We start from the raw sequence: 17,955 nt of genomic DNA, 5'->3' as shown, positions 1-17,955 counted from the left end.
CCCAGCCACCCCACCCACTGGGCCATTCCCTAACTGGACCCTCCCCCGCGAGCAGCCCCTTCCCCTCTGCCCTCCTGCCCGCTGCACTCCATTATTTCCACTCTCCCCAAAAGGCAGTGTCTGTTTGCATGGTCTGGAGGTCATTTTTTTAAACAGCTTTATTGAGCTATGACTCACATACCATACAATTCACCCATTTAAAGTGCACAATCAGTGGTTTTCAGTACATTCACGGAGTTGTGCAACCATCACCACAATCGACTTTAGAACCTTTTCATTCTCCCGCAGAAGAAACCCCGTACCCTTTAGCTATCAACTTCCAATCCCCCACCCTCTAAGCGCTAGGCAACCATGATTATACTTCCTGTCTCTATATAGATTGGCCTGTTTGGGGCATTTTACATAATCGAAATCATACAATATGTGATCCTTTGTGACTGCTGTCTTCACTTAGCATAATGTTTTCAAGGTTCATCCATGTCGTAACATGTCTCAGTACTTCATTTCTTTTTATTGGTGAGTAATATTCCGCTGTACGTGTATTCCTCATTTTGCTTGTCCATTCATCAGCTGATGGGCATTTGGGGTTTTCTCCACTTTTCGGCTATTGCGAGTGTTGCTGCTGCTATAAACATTTGTGCAGAATTTTTTTTTTTTTTGCTGTACGCGGGACTCTCACTGTCGTGGCCTCTCCCGTTGAGGAGCACAGGCTCCGGACGTGCAGGCTCAGCCGCTCCACGGCACGTGGGATCTTCCTGGACCGGGGCACGAACCTGTGTCCCCTGCATCAGCAGGCAGACTCTCAACCACTGCGCCACCAGGGAAGCCCTGTGCAGAATTTTTTGTATGGACATATATTTTCACTTCTCTTGAGTATATATACCTAGAGGTGAAATTGCTGGATCACATGGCAATTCTGTGTGTAACTTAGGGACTGCCAGACTGTTTTCCAAAGTGGCTGCGCCCTTTTACATCCCCAGCAGCAGTGCCCGAGGGCTCCAATTTCTCCACACCCTCGCCAGCACTTGTTGTTACCAGTCTTTTGGATTAGAGCCGTCCTAGTGGATGTGAAGTAGTATCTCATTGTGACCTGGATTTACATTTGTCTGTTGACGAAGGATGTGGAGCCGTTTTTCATGTGATTATTGGTCACTTGTGTATCTTCAGAAAAACACCTATTCAGATCCTTTGTCCATTTTTTGATTAGGTTATTTGTCTTTTTATTATTCAGCGGAGACCGTTTTCACCAACAAGGGGATGGCGGCTCACATAAGCCAGAACCGACTCAAGGCCAAGGGCATGGGCCAGCACCACAACGCCCAGAACTACAACAACCAGAGCTTTGAGGAGCTGCGAGCACTCTGCCTACGGAAGGGGCAGCTGTTCAAGGACCCCTTTTTCCCTGCTGAACCCAGCTCACTGGGCTTCAAGGAACTGGGCCCCAACTCCAAACACGTGCAGAACATCAGCTGGCAGCGGCCCCGTGTGGGCACTGGGAAGGGAGGCATGGACTCATGGGGGGTGGGGGTAGTAGTGACGTCCCAGTCACTTGGATAATCTCCAATCCCCCACCGCCCTATCTTGGCTCTGTACTAGACTCCATTTCCATCAAGGCAGGGGACGGTTTGGGACAGGCTTAAGTAAAACCTCTCAGAAAACCCCTGGGAAGGTCACTCACTGACCTTTGCCATCCCAGCCTACAATTAGGCCAAGTTCCCCCTGCCGCGCCCCCATCCATGTTTCCCCTAGAACTCCAAGAGACAGCAGCATTCCCCAGGGAAGTGGGAGAGAGCTTGGGAAGGGGGTGTCCTGGGCTCTCTGAAACTTTTATTCCTTCATTGCAGCAAATCACAAGCAATCCTCAATTCATTGTGAATGGGGTCAGCCCGACTGACATCTGCCAGGGGGTGCTCGGTGAGTGGGGGGCAGGAAAGCTGGGGGCAGGGGGTGAATTGGGAGAGTGCCAGGGTGTCTCCTGAGGCTGGGGGACTGGGAGCCCTGGGTTCAGACAGCTCTTCTGTGTCCCTTTTCCTCCCCTAATCCGGATTCCACCCCTACCTGCTGCCATCTGGGTCTGGGAGTAAGCAGGGTGCTGTATTAGTTATCAGTTGCTCCAAGAGTCAGTGACTGAAAGCAACAACCAACATCTATCATCTCACAGTTTCTCCGGGGCAGGAATTAGGAAGCAGCATAGCCTGGTTGGTCTGGCTCAGGGTTTCTCATGAGGTGCCACAGGAGCTGAAGGATTCCCTTCCAAGATGGTGCACTCACGTGGCAGGTGGCCCCAGGTCCTTGCCACGTGAGCTTCTCCGTAGGACGCTTAAGTGTCCACACATGGTAGCTGGCCTCCCACTGAGTGAGCGGCCTGAGAGAGAGAACAAGGAGGAAGCCCGAATGCCTTCACCACCTGGTCTCAGGAGAAGCAGGCGGTAACTTCCCCATGTTCTGCTGTTAAAAGCAAGCTCGTGGGCTTCCCTGGTGGTGCAGTGGTTGAGAGTCCGCCTGCTGATGCAGGGGACACGGGTTCGTGCCCCGGTCTGGGAAGATCCCACATGCTGCGGAGCGGCTGGGCCCGTTGAGCCATGGCCGCTGAGCCTGCGCGTCCGGAGCCTGTGCTCCACAACGGGAGAGGCCACAACGGTGAGAGGCCCACATACCGCAAAAAAAAAAAAGCAAGCTCGCAATCCGGCCTAAGGTCAAGGAGAGGGGAATTAGGCTTCCGCTAACCACTGCAAGTGACACGACTTCCTCAAGTCTGGGGTATCAGGTAAAGGAGCGGCCACTCTCCCGCAGGCTCCCACGGACAGCCCCCAGAGAGAGCTTCCTCCCTAAGCCTGGTCTTATTCCCCGGTTTCCTCCAAACCCCTCATTGCATCTTAAGGAAGAAGGCCAGGGTGGGCTTCCTCTGGGCTGAATTGTGTCCCATTTGTGGCAGAGAAGAGGGCAGGGTGTGGGTAGGGCAGAGGCCAAGGAGACAGCAGGTCCCACAGCTGCCACTGGGGCTCACTGAGCTGGAGGGCCCAGGGTTACCGGAGGAAAAATTGCTTCTCCCTAGGTGTCCTTTCCACGATGGTGACGAGAGTGTCCTTAACATTCCTCTCCCCCCTTCTACCCCCCTCCAAGTGTCCCTCAGGCAGCCAGAAGGCCTTGGTAATCACAGAATCTTTGCCAGTGCCCTCAGCCGCAGCCTGGCCCATGTACCCCCTCAGGGCACCACCCTGCCCCAAGCCCCACCCATGGTCTGAGATTCCCCAGGAGAGATGGCAACAGATGACCTCAGCCCAAGAATCCTGCCCCTCTGTCCCAGTGAGGGTACAGACTGAGCCCCTCGGGTCTCTAGTATTACGGGGCTGATCACCACACCACTGTAATCATGGGGTAGAAGTGGGGGGCCATGGGGAAGGGGATCGGCCTTGTTCAAGGGACAGGAGACGATTGGCTGTCCCCCAAAGATGGCAGGTCCCAGAGGGAGGAGTAAGACCAAGGCCAAAAACACCTTCTCCCCACATTCCAGAACAAAAACGTCTGGCTCTGATTTGTGAGTCTCTCGCCTCATAGGAAAGGTGGAGAACTCACCCCCAGAGCTGGCCCTTCTGCAGTGGGAGGGCATCGGGGAGGGGGCCACAGAGCAGCTCCTGATCTTCTGGGGCTTGGACTCTGGGACCCACACACATGGGAGTGCTCAAACGGGGCGCCCTTCTGTCTTTCCAGGGGACTGCTGGCTGCTTGCTGCCATCGGCTCCCTTACGGTGTACCCCGAACTGCTGTACCGCGTGGTGCCCAGGGGGCAGAGCTTCAAGAAAAACTATGCTGGTATCTTCCATTTTCAGGTGAAGGGCGATTTGAAAGCCAGAGTTGATTTGTTTATGAGGGGTGTGTGTGTGTGAGAGAGAGAGAAAGAATTAATACATGCTTTGAAGTTTACCTTTTTTCTTTCCTTTTTGAAAAAAACAACATTTATTAGGGTGGATTTTTCTCTAATTATCAGAGAAATATCCTCTCACTAAAGAAATTGTGTAAGCTAATTTTTTTTTTTTTTTTGGCGGTGCGCGGGCCTCTCACCGTTGTGGCCTCTCCCGTTGCAGAGCACAGGCTCCGGACGCGCAGGCTCAGCGGCCATGGCTCATGGGCCCAGCCGCTCTGCGGCATGTGTGATTTTTCCGGACCGGGGCACAAACCCGTGTCCCCTGCATCGGCAGGCAGACTCTCAACCACTGCGCCACCAGGGAAGCCCTAAGCTAATTTTTTAAAGCCCCCAAATAGTTGTTATCAGTTTGTGATTCATTCTCCTCCTCCTCTTCCTCCTGCTTCTCTCTCTCTCTGTCTCTTTCTCTCGGTAGATACACTCACATATGTATATGCACGTATACGTGTGTGTATGTGCATGTGCGCATATGACATTGGGAGTTTCTGTCATGTAATTTTTGTAATCTGCTCTTCAAATTATTCAACATGTGGACAAATTCCTCATGTCATAAAAATATTTCTGAAAGTCACAAGAGTTTTTAAGACCTCAGAAGTCCTAAAAGTCCAGCCAAGGTCAAAAGGTGGGTGGGTCCCTCTGGAGGCCACGGCAGAACCTGGAGGTGAGGCTGGGGGAGGTTCAGGCCTTTCACTGCCTTTCTTTGGCGGCGGCGGCGGCAGCGGAGGGGTGGGGGGCCCTCTGTTACTGGTGTGTCACTGAACCTGACACCAGGAGGCGCTCGTGTAACAGAGTCTTCATGCAAGAAGGGAGGGGGGATGTGCGCGCGCGCGCGCGTGCGCGCATGTATGTGTGTCTGAGCTCGGAAGGGGGCCTGGGGCATACAGATGCCCCACGCCCCGCTGAGACCCACCTTGCCGCCCGCAGATTTGGCAGTTTGGGCAGTGGATGGACGTGGTGGTGGATGACCGGCTGCCCACAAAGAATGGCAAGCTTGTGTTCGTGCATTCAGCCGAGCGCACCGAGTTCTGGAGTGCCCTGCTGGAGAAGGCGTACGCCAAGTGAGTGCCCCAGCCTGGCGATTTGCCTGGCCTCCAAGCTTGCTCTGACAGTCGGCAGTGACGGGGGGGGGGGGGGGGGGGGGGGGGGTAGGGGAGCAACTGGAATCAGGGGAAGAGGCAGGGGGACGGCAGGGCATCCCTCCCTTCCCTCACCTCACCCTCTGACGTCCAAGCTCACAACTGCATCCCAGAGCCCAGACGGTGCCCTCTCTGTGCCCACAGGCTGAACGGATCCTATGAAGCCCTGTCAGGGGGCAACACGGTGGAGGGCTTTGAGGACTTCACGGGGGGCGTGACCCAGAGCTTCCAACTCCGGAAGCCCCCTCCGAACCTGCTGAGGATGCTTAGAAAGGCCATAGAGCGATCATCCCTCATGGGGTGCTCCATCGAAGTAAGCCGTGCTTGGTCCTGCTTCAGGGCCTTTGCACCTGCTGTTGCTTTCACCTAGAAAGTTCTTTCTCCAAATACCTGCATAACTAGCTCCTTCTCATTCATCTTTTAGTTCAAATGGCCCTTCCTCAGGCTAGCCTTCTAAATTAGCCGCTCCTGCCCCCCATTTCCTCTCTACTTTGTTTTGATTTTCTCCCCAACATTTATCATGATCAGAAACTGTCTTACTTATCGACGTGTATATTCACAACAAATCTTCTCCAGACAGTTTTCATATTCCATGAAGACAGTGACTTTATTTGTCTCATTCACTGCTGGGTCCTGGGACTTAAGATGGTACTTGGCATGCAATAGATACCCAACACATATTTGTTCAAATAAATAAATGAACCCAGAGTGCTACTGTAAGACCCAGCAATTGTATTCTTGGGCATTTATCCCAGAGAAATGAAGACTTATGTCCACACAAAAGCCTGTACCCACGTGTTCAAAGCAGCTCTATTCATAATAACCAGAACCTGGAAACAACCTAGATGTCTTTCAGAGGGTGAATAGTTGGACAGGTGCGTACATACCAGGGGATACTACTCAGCAATAAGAAGAGATGAACTATTGACACACAAAACAGCTTGGATGAATCTCAAGGAAATTATGCTGCATGGAAAAAGCCAATCCCGAAAGATTCCATACTGTATGATTCCATTTATATGACAGTCCTGAAATGACAAAATTTTTTTAAATGGAGAACAGATTAGGAGTTGTCAGAGGTCAGGGAAGAGGGTCATAAGAGGTGGATGTTGCTTATAAAAGGGCAACACCAGGGATGCTACTGGTGATGGAAATGTTCTATATTGTGATGATGGTGGTGGATACAGAAATGATATGATACATATGATATGTATCATACGATACATGTGTATCATATGATATGATATGTACCATATCATATGATAAGATATGACACATATTATAACAATGCATAAAACATACATAAATGAGTACGAGTAAAAGTGGAGGCATCTGTATAAGACTGACGAACTGTGTCAACATCTTCATCCTGGTTTTGATATTGTGCTATAGGGAATTCCCTGGCACTCCAGTGGTTAGGACTCTGCGCTTCCACTGCAGGGGGCAAGGGTTCGATCCCTCATTGGGAATCTAAGATCCTGCATGCTGCGTGACACGGCCAAAAAAGAAAAAACATGATATTGTGCTATAGTTTTGCAAGATGTTACCACTGGGGGATACTGGATATGGGGTGCACGTATCTCTCTGTATTATTTCTTAAAACTGCATGTGAGGGAGCTCCCTGGTGGTCCAGTGGGTAAGACTCCGGGCTCCCAATGCAGGGGCCCGGGCTCAACCCCTGGTCAGGGAACTAGATCCTGCCTGCTGCAACTAAAAGATTCCCCATGCCACAACTAAAAAAAACAAAAACAAAAAACAAAGAAACCTGCGTGTGAGTCTACAATCATTGGAAAATACAAAGTTTAATTAAAAAACAAAAATGAACCCAGAGAGTTGTCACCTCACTTCAGGTGCCCCCATCCCTCTGACCAGGCCTTGAGTTCCTTTCCTTCCTCTCTGTTCTGCGTAGATCAACAGCCAAAGTGACTTGGAGTCATTGACGGAAAGGATGCTGGTGAAAGGACATGCTTACTCAGTGACCGGCCTTCAGGATGTGAGTCTGACCACTACACCCCACCCAGAGGGACAGGAGGAGGACTTCTGTGACCCTACGCTCCTAACCTTTGCCCACAACCCACCCAGGTCCTGTACCGCGGCAGGATGGAAACACTGATTCGGGTCCGGAATCCCTGGGGCCGGATTGAGTGGAATGGAGCCTGGAGTGACAAGTAGGTGCCCAGACCAGCCCTCTGGGGGGAGGGGCAGAGCACAGAGCAGACCCACGAGCAAGGCCATGCCACAGAGGGACCGACTGGCATCCGGTCACCTGCGCCCAGTGTGAGCCCTTCCCCTCTAGATTCTCCATCTAACCAGGACCCCCAGTAGGCAGACATTCAGGGGTAAGGGCATCCCTGGGGGAGGACCGAGGTGCCTCCCGACCCCCTACCCCTCCACTGCCTGTCTCTGCTCCAGTGCCAAGGAGTGGGAAGACGTGGCCCCAGACGTCCAGAGGCAGCTGCTGCACAGGAAGGAGGACGGAGAGTTCTGGTCAGCGCCGCTTGAGAAGGACCACCTTCTGTCCCCATACCCAGTCCCTTCATCTCTCCTGCCACTGTCCCACCTGTGCCTTGGATGGGGAGGCTCTGGGGGTCGCCTACAGGTGTGGGTGTGGTGCTGATGGGCTCTGGCCCATCTAGTTGCGGCAAGTGGGAGGCTACTCTTCATTGCGGTGCGTGGGCTTCTCATTGGGTGGCTTCTCGTTGTGGAGCACGGGCTCTAGGCGCGCGGGCTTCCTGCCGCTCCCCTCCACCACAGGATGTCCTACGGAGATTTCCTGGACAACTTCACCCTCCTGGAAATCTGCAACCTGATACCCGACACGCTTTGTGGGGACTACAAGAGGTGTTGGCACACCACCTTCTACGAGGGCAGCTGGAGGAGGGGCAGCACTGCAGGGGGCTGCCGGAGCTACATTGGTGGGCGAGGGGACTCAGGGGAGCAGGGAGCAAGGGCTGGGCCACTTACTCACCGCACACCTGGGCCCCATTGAGGAGGCGGGCACTTGGCTGGGAAGCCCGTCCACCCTGGGAAGGGCAGGGCCATCCTGACCTGCTTCCTCCACAGACACATTCTGGACCAACCCACAGTTTAAGATCTCTCTCCCCGAGGAGGATGATGCCCCAGAGGACGACGAAGCCGTCTGCACCTGCCTGGTGGCCCTGATGCAGAAGAACTGGAGGCGGGCACGGCCCCAGGGAGCCCAGCTGCAGACCATCGGCTTTGTCATCTACTCCGTGCGTGCCCAGCTGGTCCCCCAGCCACTCTTGCTCTCCCCATGGCCTCACCCCTGGGACCACTGCACACCCCACCCCGCCACCTGCCCCGGGACCAGGACACCCTCCAACTGCCTCCACACCCCTGTCTCTTTCCTTTTTCCTTTTTTTTTTTAATTGGAATATAGTTGATTTACAAGGTTTATCAGTTGTACTTATACATATATCCAGGGTTTTTTTTAAGGAATTTTGCCTTTTTTTAAAAAAAGTAATTAATTAATTAATTTATGGCTGTGTTGGCTCTTCGTTTCTGTGTGAGGGCTTCCTCTAGTTGCGGCAAGTGGGGGCCACTCTTCATCGCGGTGCGCGGGCCTCTCACTATCGCGGCTTCTCTGTTGCGGAGCACAGGCTCCAGATGCGCAGGCTCAGTAATTGTGGCTCACGGGGCTAGTTGCTCCGCGGCATGTGGGATCTTCCCAGACCAGGGCTCGAACCCGTGTCCCCTGCATTGGCAGGCAGATTCTCAACCACTGCGCCACCAGGGAAGCCCCACTTTTTTTTTTTTTAAGATTCTTTTCCCGTATAGGTCATTGCAGAGTATTAAGTAGTTTTCCCTGTGCTATACAGTAGGTCCTTATTATCTATTTTTTAAATTTTTTTAAAATTTGTTTATTTATTTATGTATTTTTGGCTGCGTTGGGTCTTCGTTGCTGCGTGTGGCTTTCTCTAGTTGCGGCAAGTGGGGGGCTACTCTTCGTTGCGGTGTGTGGGCTTCTCATTGGGTGGCTTCTCTTGTGCCGCACTGGCTCTAGGCGCGTGGGCTTCAGTAGTTGTGGCACGCGGGCTCAGTAGTTGTGGCCTGCGGGGTCTAGAGCGTGGGCTCTGTAGTTGTGGCACACAGGCTTAGTTGCTCCATGGCGTGTGGGGATCTTCCTGGACCAGGGCTCGAACCCCTGTCCCCTGCATTGGCAGGCGGATTCTTAACCACTGTGCCACCAGGGAAGTCCTAGTTATCTATTTTATATATAGTAGTGTGTATATGTCAATCCCAATCTCCCAATTTAATCCTCGCTGCCCATCTCGGCCCTATCTCTTTCTGGAGTGGTGCTTTGCGCTTTTGAGGCAGGGCTGACAGTTTTCTTTTTCAGATTTTTAAAATCTAAAACACTTAGGGAGCACTTCCTCTGTGCCAGGCATTGTTCCCAAGACCTTTCGAATAGTAACGCCTTTAATGAAGAGGAAGGAGATTGGGAGCCAGAGAGGTGAGGTCACTTGTCCTAACTCACACCAGTTCCCACACACTCGGAGATTTCTCCACGGCCCCCAAGCCTCCCCACATGGGAGCATGGACTCCGGCCAAGAGAAACCGCTGACAAGCATTTCCCAAACGGTGCCCGTTTGTCCATTCATTTACATAGTCAGTGATATTCACGGAGCACCTACTGCATGCCAGGCCCCAGTCAGTCTCCAGAGGTTCAATCGTGAACAGAAGCAGACACGAGCCTTGCCCTCCTCCTAGACTGTGAGTCCCCCAGGTTAACAGACACACCTGAAGCCATTTCCAAGGTTAGACACAGCCCTGCCAGGAAAGGCTGTATTCTCTACCCCAACCCAGAGCTCCACGGGGCCATCAGTATATTAAAGGTTCTGGTCATCCCTGGAGGAGAGCAACCTATTTATCTTGGTTTATCTCACCTTTTTACAAACTTCTATGTGCTCATTCCTCGGTTTCAATAATCTCCTATTAACTTCCTGCAAGACGTGAGCGCTCCATGGAAAATGCTCTCCTAGTTTTTTATCCCAGCTCTTCAACTGTTCAGCAGTGTGAGATTGGGCAAGTTATCTCACCTCTGGGGGGTTCTCGTTCCCATCCTTAACCTGCAGTGGCAAAAATCTCCCCTTGGCAAAACTTTGTGTAAACCGTACTTTGCCACCCAAAGCAGAAGGGTTATTTTTTTTTATTGGGGTGTAGTTGTTTTACAATGTTGTGTTAGTTTCTACTGTACAGCGAAGTGGAGTTCCCTGTGCTATACAGTACGTTCTCGTTAGTTATCTATTTTATACATATTAGTGTATATATGTCAATCCCAATCTCCCAATTCATCCCACCACCACCCCTTTTCCCCCTTGGTGTCCATACGTTTGTTCTGTACGTCTGTGTCTCTATTTCTGCCTTGCATACTGGTCCACCTGTGCCATTTTTCTAGATTCAAAGTGGAAGTGTTATTAACGCTGGGACTTTTAGCTCTTAGAGCCCACGCCCCTCCCCACCACCAGCATCCCAGTGCCCTTAGCACCCCCTGGCTTCCACAGGCCTGAGCCCCTTCACCATCCTGGGGATCTGACCCTCCTCTCTCTTCCCTTCCCAGGTCCCAAAGGAGGTACAGAAGATGTGGGGCTTGATCCTGGGCAGACAGCCACCCCGCTCCTGGCATGTGGATGGGCAAGGGGTGGAATTCGGCGAAGGGTTCTGGGGCCCACTGGGTCAGGGTTCCAGCCCCCTTGGGCCCTGAGTGAGGGTCAGGGAAGGAAACGACCACACTGGGGTTACCTGCCAGATGGGCAGGGTCCAGGCCCTCCCTAGCCCTGCCCAGCCGGGCATCACCGTGGGGGGTCCCTCCCTCCCTGCCCTCCCCTGTGGGCCCTGTACCCACCTCCAGGGCACGTACAGTTTCAGAACCTCCAGGATGTCCACTTGAAAAAGGACTTCTTCGTGAAGTATCAGGACCTGGGCTTCTCAGAGATCTTCACCAACTCACGGGAGGTCAGCAGCCACCTCCGGCTGCCTCCGGGGGAATACATCATCATTCCCTCCACCCTTGAGCCGCACAAGGATGCTGACTTCCTGCTCCGGGTCTTCACGGAGAAGCACAGCGAGTCCTGGTGAGGGGCCCCACCTCACTGCTCCAAGGCCACCTGCCCCAGAGCTGTAAGATTCAAGCTCAGGGGACAGTCAGCTGGGTCCCCCCGCCCCCGTCCCTATTGTACAGTCAGGGAAACTTAGGCATGAGGCAGGGAAGTCCCAGGTAGTAGCAGAGCCAGAATCAGAAGCCAGATCGCACGGAGCCCATTCCGTATTGCTGCAGACACACGACACGACCTCCCTGACCATCCCACTGGAATCCCTGTCTCCCTGACCCCTGCTCACTCCGAACCTTCATCCACCTCTGCCCAGGGAACTGGATGAAGCCAACATCGCTGAGCTTCTCCAAGAGGTGAGGGGAGGCTGTGGGGGCTGGGATTTGGGGGTGGCATGTAGGGGTGTGAAAGAACTTTCTGGACTGTGTCCCTCTCCCACTCCTTTCCCTCCAGGAGAACATCTCTGAGAATGACATAGACCAGGACTTCATACGTTTGTTTCACATAGTGGCCGGTGGAGAGGTGAGAGGCAGAGGGCTGGGGGATTGAAAGGAGGTGGTTTGGGGCTGAAGGGGCCAGAGCCGGGGCTTACGGTCCCCCTTCCTAGGACAAGGAGGTGGGCATATATGAGCTACAGAAGCTGCTCAACAAGGTGTTCTCCGAAGGTGAGTCTTCCATCCCCCACTCACAACCCTTCCCCCCACCCTTAATCACCCCCCACCTCTCCCCCCAAACCCCGACCACACCCTGCTCATCCCTCCCCTTCTTCCTGCCCCTTCCCTCCCTCACAGTCAAAAACCTCAAAACCAAGGGTTTCAGCCTGGACGTGTGCCGCTGTATGGTCAACCTCTTGGATGTATCTTCCTGTCCAGTGGGCAGTCCTGTCCAGTGCTCTCCTGCCCCAGCCCCCTACCCCTGAGCCTGGCCCTAAGGTGGCCATCTCTGACCAGCCATGCCCTCCTTCCGGGTGGGGATTAGGCGCTGGGGTAACAAAAGATGCCAGGTCTTCCGGCTGTTACCATGGTTACCATACAGGCCCCTTGGGTCTTGTGCCCTACCTCGGTGAGTCCCTCTGCTTCCCAGCCCCCAGGATGCCCTCCCCACCCTCCTCTTATATCCTTGACTACCTCCCAGAAAGACGGCTCTGGCAAACTGGGGCTTCAGGAGTTCCAGATCCTGTGGAGAAAAATCAAGAAATGGACGGTAAAGGGCATTGAGGGGGCAGTTTATGGAGGTAAGAAAGAGAGGTCCTCCGGAGGGAAGAGGACTAGTAAGGATGGAGCTGGAACAGGAGCCCCTGACTAGACACACACACACACACACACACACACACACACACACACACACACACCCCAGGATGGAGCCGTTGATGTGTTGGCGTATTAACTAGTCAAAATATTCAATAACCAGCACAGTCCAGGTATCAGCCAGCGTAAAGGATACAGGCAGAGAGCCCCGGGCAGGGTGCCAGGAAGTAACCCCACAGTTACCAGGTGATAGGAATACTGGAGCTCAGCGGGTGGGCCAGCGTAGGGGGCCCCCGGGGTCTTGGGTAGCAGTCGTGAAGCATTTCATCACTTCAGCCACCGTGCCATGCACACGGCCCTACCACATCTGTCTTGTCGCTTCAGGACATCTTCCGAGAGTGTGACCAGGACCACTCAGGCACCTTGAACTCCTATGAGATGCGCTTGGCAATTGAGAAAGCAGGTGGCCAGGGGCAGGAGAGGGCTTTGGGGCAGGGACGGGGGAGGCAGCGGCGGTCAGAGGGCTGGACTCTCCCCCTCCACACTCCTCTCTCTCCCAGGCATCAAACTGAATAACAAGGTGACACAGGTGTTGGTGGCCAGGTATGCAAATGACGAAATGATCATGGATTTTGACAGCTTCATCAGCTGTTTCCTGAGGCTGAAGGCCATGTTCAGTGAGTCAGGCACCTGCCCACTCCCCACCCTGGGCCAGGGGACCGCCGGCCTTCTCCCACATACCCACACGAAGAGCACTGCTCCAGAACCATTCCCCTCCACCAGGCACAGATGATCTGGGCTCAGATCCCAGCTCCACCACTTGCTGGCTCTGTTGCCTTGAGCAAGTCACTTTATCTCTCTGTGCCTCTGTTGCCTTACCTATAAATATAGATAACAGTACAGCCTGCATAGAATGGAGGCGGAGATTAAATGAGATAGTATTTGGAGAGCACTCAGAACAGGCCCTGGTTCAGAGCAAGGCTGTAGGAGTCCTTACCATTAATTCCCTGCTGGGCTGGGGGTTTGGCTGGGAAGAGGGAAGGAACGGCTTCTTACACCCTTTCTGACATCCTCCCTAGTCGGGAAGGGGTCTTGCAGACCACTGACTCAGCTCCCAACCCTTCTCCCTTGTCTCCTCCTTGAAACAGGGTACTTTCTAACCATGGACCCTAACAATACTGGCCAGATTTGCTTGAACCTGAACCAGGTACATGGAAAGGATCCTCAGGCACCCACCCCCACCCCCGCGGCTCCACTGGCCCTTCCCTTTCCCCAGACGTCATGCCCCACCACCACCTCACCCATCCTCTGATGTTCTTCTTGCCCCACAGTGGCTGCAGATAACCATGTGGGGTTAGTCACTGCGGGAGCCTGGCTTCCTACCGCCATCGGCCCCGCCCCCTGCCCCGCCCCGCCCCACCACCACCCCGCCGGGTTCTGGCCTGGGGGCCGGGGTGCTCCTTGTGGCGCTCAACTCTGCGGTCTCTGCTGATGGAACGGCCGAGATGCCGTGCTTATTCCAGCAGCAGGACCTCCAGGCCCACCCTCCCAGCGCAAAGTGTTTTTCCCCCACAGTCTCCCTCCCTCTCTGAGTACATTTCACTAAACATTAAGTGACACTTCTGCGGTGTCCCCGGCTGGGGAGACTGTCCACGTTTCCTACCCTACTCAACGCTGGCCTGTTTCATGGCTCCTCCCTTCTCCCCCCCCACTCAAGGGCATTATTATAATGAACAACACATGCCACTGGCTTCTGTGTCTCTTGTGTTTCTATGCCAGAAAAAGACTGGCAGGGGTGTAAGTCATTTCCTCAGTACCAAAGAGGGGACACCCAGGAGCTCTCAGTTGGGGTGATACCACCCCCTATCCAGGGAGCATTTGGAAATGTGTGGTTGTCACAGAAGCTAGAGGGCGCTGTTGTCATTTATGGGCAGCGGCTGGGATGCTAAAGGCATAAGAGTCCCTGTCTGTGAACTGTACACAGCGCGGTACCCAGAGCAGCATCCGACGGGAGGGCTGAGCCGCAGGACCTAGAACCGCCCCTCCCGTCTCCTTCCTCAAACTGGAGTCTCCAAAGGTGACACTGCTGGTCTAGCAAAAGTCAAAAATCCTGCACCGGCAGGAGTCAGCCATAGAAAGGAACTGACCCTCTTAGATGTGTGGCTGGGAGGGGTGGGGGACAGTGGCCGTGGGTGAGTTCATTCCTGCCTTAAAGGTGTTCAGATTCAAATCATTCTTACTGTTAAAAAACTGCTGACTGCCAGGCTATGGTCCTCACCAGAAGGGTGGAGGGATCCTTGGTTCACCAGTCCTTGACCTTGGAGTCTCTGCCTCAGATGCCCCCTGTTTCCAGCCCCCAGCCTCCTGCTGCAGTGGGAAAACTGAGACCACCAGCAGTGTCCCCCAACTGCACTTCTCCTGTCCTTCCAGATCGCTCCGTGGCTTCCCGCTCTGGGGAACTGTGCCTGCGAGCTTTTCAGCCTCTTGCATACAGACCGCTTCCAAATTCCCTTAGATTAGGGTCGAATAAATCTAAACCCCAAAAGAATTGGGATCCGTCCTGGATCTGTGTACTTTCAGCTTCCCATCGTAGCTAGCTTCGTTTCCTCCTGCAGTAAGGACTCAAAGACTTCCTTCATTTGCACTAAACACACCCATTCCTCTTATGCTTGGGGGCGTGGGGGGCTTCCAGCCTTCCTGGGTCTGGTGACTGATTCCCTGCACCAGCCCTGCCCCCTGCCTCCTCTGTGACAACTGCCCATCACTGTCACTCCATTGCCTCCCCCACCACCTCCCGAGGAATCATTTCCTGCCCTGCCACTCTCTTCTCCCATCCTTTCCCCTCTGCAGTCTTGTCTGAGAGAGAAGGTTACACTCTGTTAATGAGGGTCTTAAGACTGATTCCTCCACCCTAATTTTCTACCACCACCTTTTCTCCTCAGAGCAGCGAAGGAGCAAAGGTCCCTGAGTGGGTCAGGGATCCTTTGGGAGAGGTCAGAAAACTAGCAGGTCCTTTGAGTTTTGAGAGAACCCGGCAGTGCCCAGTTGGTTCTGGGGAGCCCAGCAAGATGCTGACCCCACCCCATCCTTGTCCCTTGCCCTAGCGGAAGATGCTGCCAACTTCTGGCTGGATGGCCTTGGGCAAATTATTTTATTTCTCTAACAGAGTTTCCTTTTTCTCATCTGTCAGTTGGGGGTGACAGGGAGTTCACTGGTGGCCTAGAGGTTAGGATTCTGGGCTTTCACTACCATGGCCCAGGTTCAAGCCCTGGCCGGGGAACTGAGATATCCCACAAGCCGTATGGCTTGGCCAAAAAAAAATGGGGGTGACAGTGGCTGTCTCAGAGGGCTGCTGTATGGACGACTGAGGTTATGAGGGTGAAGTACTGTGCTTCCCACAGATGGTAAACTCATTACTGTTACCTAAAAATTGGGTTCCCCTCTTGTTGGGTGTCGAACCAGAAGACACAACCAAGCCAAAGAGCAGGAGAAGGGACGATTTATTACTTGCAGCGAGTAAGGAGGACACTGGAGATCTTTCCCAAAGCAGTGTGTCCCCAACAGCCAAACTGGGGACGTTCTAAACTAAGGGTACATGCATATTCATGACGGGGCTTGAGCAGAGGAGAATTCAGCATGGAATGTGGGCAAAAGTCAACAGAGGCCAAGCTTCAGTTGACTGAAGTCACAAGGGCCAGAAAAGGTCAACATCACCATCTCTTAGGTTCCAGTGGAGCTGGTGGTTGAGTGCTTCAGGCTAATCTCTACCGCTGAACCAGAACTGGGAGTCTTTACAACCGATTTATTATCTCTGCCATTCTTACTTCTCTTGCCTAAGTCATTCCGTTCCTCTGTTCCCTCACGATCATTATTACTGAGACCTGTTCAAGGGCAAGCATTGTGGCCAGGCTTAGATCACAAAACGGTTTAGGCTTAAATGGCTTCTCTGACGTCCAAAAACTATATCTGGGGACTTCCCTGGTGGTCCGGTGGGTAACACTCCGCGCTCCCAATGCAGGGGGCCCGGGTTCGATCCCTGGTCGGGGAACTAGATCCTGCATGCATGCCGCAACTGGGAGTCCGCATGCCGCAACTAAGAAGTCTGCACGCTGCCACTAAAAGGTCCCGCATGCCAAAATAAGATCCTGCGCAGCCAAAATAAATAAATGAATAAAAATAAAATCTTAAGGAAAAAAACACTATATCTGGATCCCCCTACACTTTCTGCTTACACCGTCACCACACTTAGCAGAGCCCCATGTATAGTTTGTGCTCTGAACAACTAAAAGGGGCATCATTCACCCAGATTATGATGTGAGGGGCATCCCAGGATTTTAGCACATGACTGCCCTGTATTGGAAAAGTGAGATGAACTAGCGTACATTCAATAAACATATCTAATTCATGCATGCATCCACCATGTATGCAAACACGCCTACATTACATTCCTCCACATCCAAACTCTAAAACAAAAGTTCCCCCCAGCTACAGCCAGGCCTGGCTGCTCCCTGCTCCTGCCTGTCAAGTCTGCTCTCTGCACACACACCCTCACCAGCCCCTTCCGACTCAATCTCGTTCAACTTCACTTGCCCAGCCTAATGCTTGGGAGACCTTTCTCGTGACGTCTTTGCCGTCTCCCAGTGGTGTGTAACCACATTTTCTGCTCTGCTCTTCTGGTCCTCAGCATGCGGCATTTCCTCTGTTCACAGAGGTGGGGTTCTGCTGGGGAAGGGCACTAGACCATGCTGCCTGCACCCTGCACAACACAAGCTGGGTGCCCTTGACTGAGGTCACATGGTAATCTAGAGCTCACCTCTGGATGACTCACTGCCACTGTCCACAGCAGCTGCCCCCGTTTCCTTTAGACCCCTCTCTACACCCTCCAACTGCACTGCAAAGACGAGGCCACATCAGGGAACGGAGGTCCCTTAGAATAGATAGCTCCAGAGCTTCGTCCTCTGGTCTCTGAGAAAGTGGGGTCAAAATGTGCTAGAAATCTTGCCATTTGCAACAAGATGGATGGACCCTGAGGGCACTATGCTAAATGAAATAACTCAGACAGAGAAAGACAAACACTCTATGATCTCACAAGTGGAATCTAAAAAATTTTTTTTAATAATTTAAAAACAACTCATAGGACTTCCCTGGTGGCCCAGTGGTTAAGAATCCGCCTGCTAATGCAGGGGACATGGGTTCGAGCCCTGGTCCGGGAAGCTCCCACAAGCCAAGGAGCAACTAAGCCCGTGCGCCACAACTACTGAGCCTGCGAGCTACAACTACTGAGCCCACGTGCCCGAACCACTGAAACCCACGCGCCTAGAGCCCGTGCTCTGCAACAAGACGAGCCACCGCAATGAGAAGCCCTTGCACCACAAATGAAGAGTAGCCTCCGCTCGCCACAACTAGAGAAAGCCCGCGTGCAGCAACGAAGACCCAACGCAGCCAAAAATAATAAATTAATTAATTAATTTAAAAGAACAACTCATAGATACAGAGGACAGATTGGTGGTTGCCAGAGGTGGTGGTGAGGGCTGAGTGGAATATGTGAAAGTGGTCAAAAGGAACAAACTTCCAGT

General features: G+C 53.1%; 1 protein-coding gene across 1 annotated transcript; it reads left to right on the top strand.

Moving 5' to 3' along the window:
* Positions 1–1,257: 1,257 nt before the first annotated feature.
* On the top strand, positions 1,258–13,797 carry CAPN11 (calpain 11; the record flags this gene model as incomplete). Its single annotated transcript, XM_082663573.1, has 20 exons — positions 1,258–1,485; positions 1,845–1,914; positions 3,712–3,830; positions 4,850–4,983; positions 5,206–5,374; positions 6,971–7,054; positions 7,144–7,229; positions 7,474–7,548; positions 7,816–7,976; positions 8,125–8,298; positions 10,934–11,156; positions 11,449–11,488; positions 11,586–11,654; positions 11,740–11,797; positions 11,924–11,988; positions 12,267–12,335; positions 12,764–12,842; positions 12,940–13,056; positions 13,528–13,586; positions 13,711–13,797. The coding sequence occupies 20 exons, from the start codon at positions 1,258–1,260 to the stop codon at positions 13,735–13,737; spliced, it is 2,106 nt and encodes a 701-aa protein (XP_082519699.1). The 3' UTR covers positions 13,738–13,797.
* Between the last annotated feature and the right edge of the window lie 4,158 nt (positions 13,798–17,955).

Source organism: Grampus griseus, assembly GCF_964374135.1.
Source record: "Grampus griseus genome assembly, chromosome: 10".
NCBI lineage: Eukaryota > Metazoa > Chordata > Mammalia > Artiodactyla > Delphinidae > Grampus > Grampus griseus.
Note: the sequence above shows the minus strand (reverse complement) of the source record. Positions and strands in the feature narration are given on the sequence as shown.